A 2461-nucleotide genomic window follows, 5' to 3' on the forward strand; every position below is an offset into this window, starting at 1 on the left:
TGGCCGCCTGCCCCAGAGCCTCCCAACTCATGGTCTGTCCTTCTGTGACCTCATTCCCTGCCTGGTTCCATGTGCCACTCTGTGACTTAATCGAGGTAAGATCTATTTCAGCACACAAGCCCCAGAGGCCCCGCGGGCTCGTCCCTTTGCAGATAACTCCGGGGGGTGGGGGTGGTTTTAGGGCTGAGCTCTCAGCAGATCACCCTTGTGCCTGCTTCTCCAGGGACTGCTTTTCCCTCTGACCCCTCGAGAGGCTTCAAAGATCGCCTCTCTGGGCGCCTCGCGACTGTTGTAGCGCATGTGTGCGGCCCGCTGGGCCCCCCGAGCGTGCCATGGACCACAGAGCTCCTCCAACTGCGCCTGAGTTGCCTGAGCGCCTGCCGGCCGAGGAGAAGCACCTGCTGAGCAGCCTGGCCGCGGCGCACACCTTGGCCCGAATCCTGCGGCCCTGCTACGGGCCCCAGGGGCGGCAGAAGCTCCTGGTCACCGCCAAAGGCGACACTGTGCTCACGGGGCACGCCGCGGCCATCCTGCGGGCGCTGGAGCTGGAGCACCCGGCCGCTCGGCTGCTACGGGAGGCGGCGCAGGGCCAGGCGGAGCAGAGCGGCGACGGCGCGGCCTTCGTGGTCCTCCTGGCCCAGGCGCTGCTGGCGCAGGCCGAGCGCCTGCTGCGGGCCGGCCTGCCGCGCGCCCAGCTCCGCGAGGCCTACGCGGCGGTGGCCGCGGAGACGCTGGCCCTGCTGCCGTCGCTGGCTGTCCGCGCGCTGGGGCCCCTGGAGGACCCGGTCTGGGCGCTGCGCTCGGTCATGAACACGCACGCGCTCTGGCGCACCGACCACCTGGCCGGGCTGGTGGCGCACGCGTGCTGGGCCACGCGGGAGCTGGACGGCGGCTTCCGGCCGGAGCGCGTGGGCGTGTGCGCGCTGCCCGGCGCGCGGCAGGAGGACTCGTGCCTGCTGCCCGGCCTGGCCGTGCCGGGCAAACCCTGCGGCCAGGTGACCATGGTGCTGAGCGGCGCCCGCGTGGCTCTCTTGGCCTGCGACTTCGGGCCCGCCCACCCCCTTGCGCCGGCCACCGCCCGGCTCTCCAGCCCCGATGACCTGATCCGGTTCCGGAAAGGCAGCGAGAGTCTGATAGAAAAGCAGGTGGCCCAGCTGGCCGCTGCGGCTAACGTGGTGGTGGTCTCGGGGGACATCGACGAGAAGACCCTCACGCACGCGGACAAGTACGGCCTCATGGTGATCCAGGTCGCATCCCGGCGGGAGATGGTTTATCTGAGCGAGGTGCTGCGCACCCCTCTGACGCCTTACCTCGCTCCTCCGCTGGAGCCAGGGAAGTGTCAGAGGGTGTACGGGCAGGAGCTGGGAGAAGCTTTGGCCGTGGTGTTTGAGTGGGAGAGTCCAGGCACCCCTGCCCTCACCTTGGTGCTCAGGGGAGCCACCGCCCATGGGCTACGGGGGGCTGAGCAGGCCGCCTACAGCGGCATTGACGCCTACTTCCAGCTGTGCCAGGACCCCAGACTGCTCCCCGGAGCTGGGGCCACAGAGATGGCCCTGGCGAAGATGCTCTCGGAGAAAGGGACCAAACTGGAAGGGCCCAATGGCCCCACCTTCCTGGCGTTTGCCCAGGCCCTGCAGTCACTTCCAGAAACCTTGGCAGAGAACGCAGGCTTAACTGTCCCTGACGTGATGGCAGAAATGAACGGAGCTCACCAGGCTGGAAATTTCCTCATAGGAGTCGGGGTCGAGGGGATAATAAACGTGGCCCAGGAAGAGGTGTGGGACACCCTGATAGCTAAAGCCCAAGGACTTCGAGCCGTGGCTGACGTGGTTCAACAGCTCCTGATGGTTGATGACGTTGTCTTGGCCAAGAAAAGTCCCGCATATCCGCAGGAACTGAATCCTGAACCCAAGAAGAGGAGTGCGTGTCCCCTGTGAGAAAAAGGGAGCCCTTGGAACAAATAAGTGGCAACATCCTCAATAAAGTGGGGTCGCTAAGAAGGGCGCTGCAACCCAAAAAAAAATGAATGCTTGCCTTGTGTTGCCTCCAGTGAAGTCGCTCACTCGTGTCCAACTCTTTGCGACCCCATGGACACCAGGCTCCTCCGTCCATGGGATTTTCTAGGCAAGAGTCCTGGAGTGGGTTGCCATTTCCTTCTCCAGGGAACTTCCCGACACAGGGATTGAACCCAGGTCTCCCACATTGTAGACAGTCGCTTCACTGTCTGAGCCACCAGGGAAGTGTTGCCTCCAAGTTTGGTGCATTTGAATCCATTTCTTTAGATAAAAACAACATATAAAGAACCACAAGCAGAGCCCTTCCTTCTTGATTTACTTTCTTTCAGATTCTTGGCTTTTTTCATTTCCTGTTTCTCTCCATCAGGTTCTGTTCCCTCCCTCCAAGAAAAGCAAGATTCAATTCCATTAAAGATTTTTAAATGGAGTAACTGGGTTTGGGGAAT

The 2461-nt window shown here is 62.5% G+C and overlaps 1 protein-coding gene across 1 annotated transcript; it reads left to right on the forward strand.

The window, feature by feature from the left end:
• Positions 1 to 332: 332 nt before the first annotated feature.
• CCT8L2 (chaperonin containing TCP1 subunit 8 like 2) lies at positions 333 to 1952 on the forward strand. The gene has a single exon (XM_069588915.1). The coding sequence runs from the start codon at positions 333 to 335 to the stop codon at positions 1935 to 1937; it is 1605 nt and encodes a 534-aa protein (XP_069445016.1). The 3' UTR covers positions 1938 to 1952.
• The last annotated feature ends 509 nt before the right edge of the window (positions 1953 to 2461 follow it).

Source organism: Ovis canadensis, chromosome 4 (genome assembly GCF_042477335.2).
Source record: "Ovis canadensis isolate MfBH-ARS-UI-01 breed Bighorn chromosome 4, ARS-UI_OviCan_v2, whole genome shotgun sequence".
NCBI classification, from domain to species: Eukaryota; Metazoa; Chordata; class Mammalia; order Artiodactyla; family Bovidae; genus Ovis; species Ovis canadensis.

Excerpts from the sequence above, each read along its gene's own strand:
- CCT8L2 (XM_069588915.1), top strand. The coding sequence starts at position 333 with ATGGACCACAGAGCTCCTCCAACTGCGCCTGAGTTGCCTGAGCGCCTG.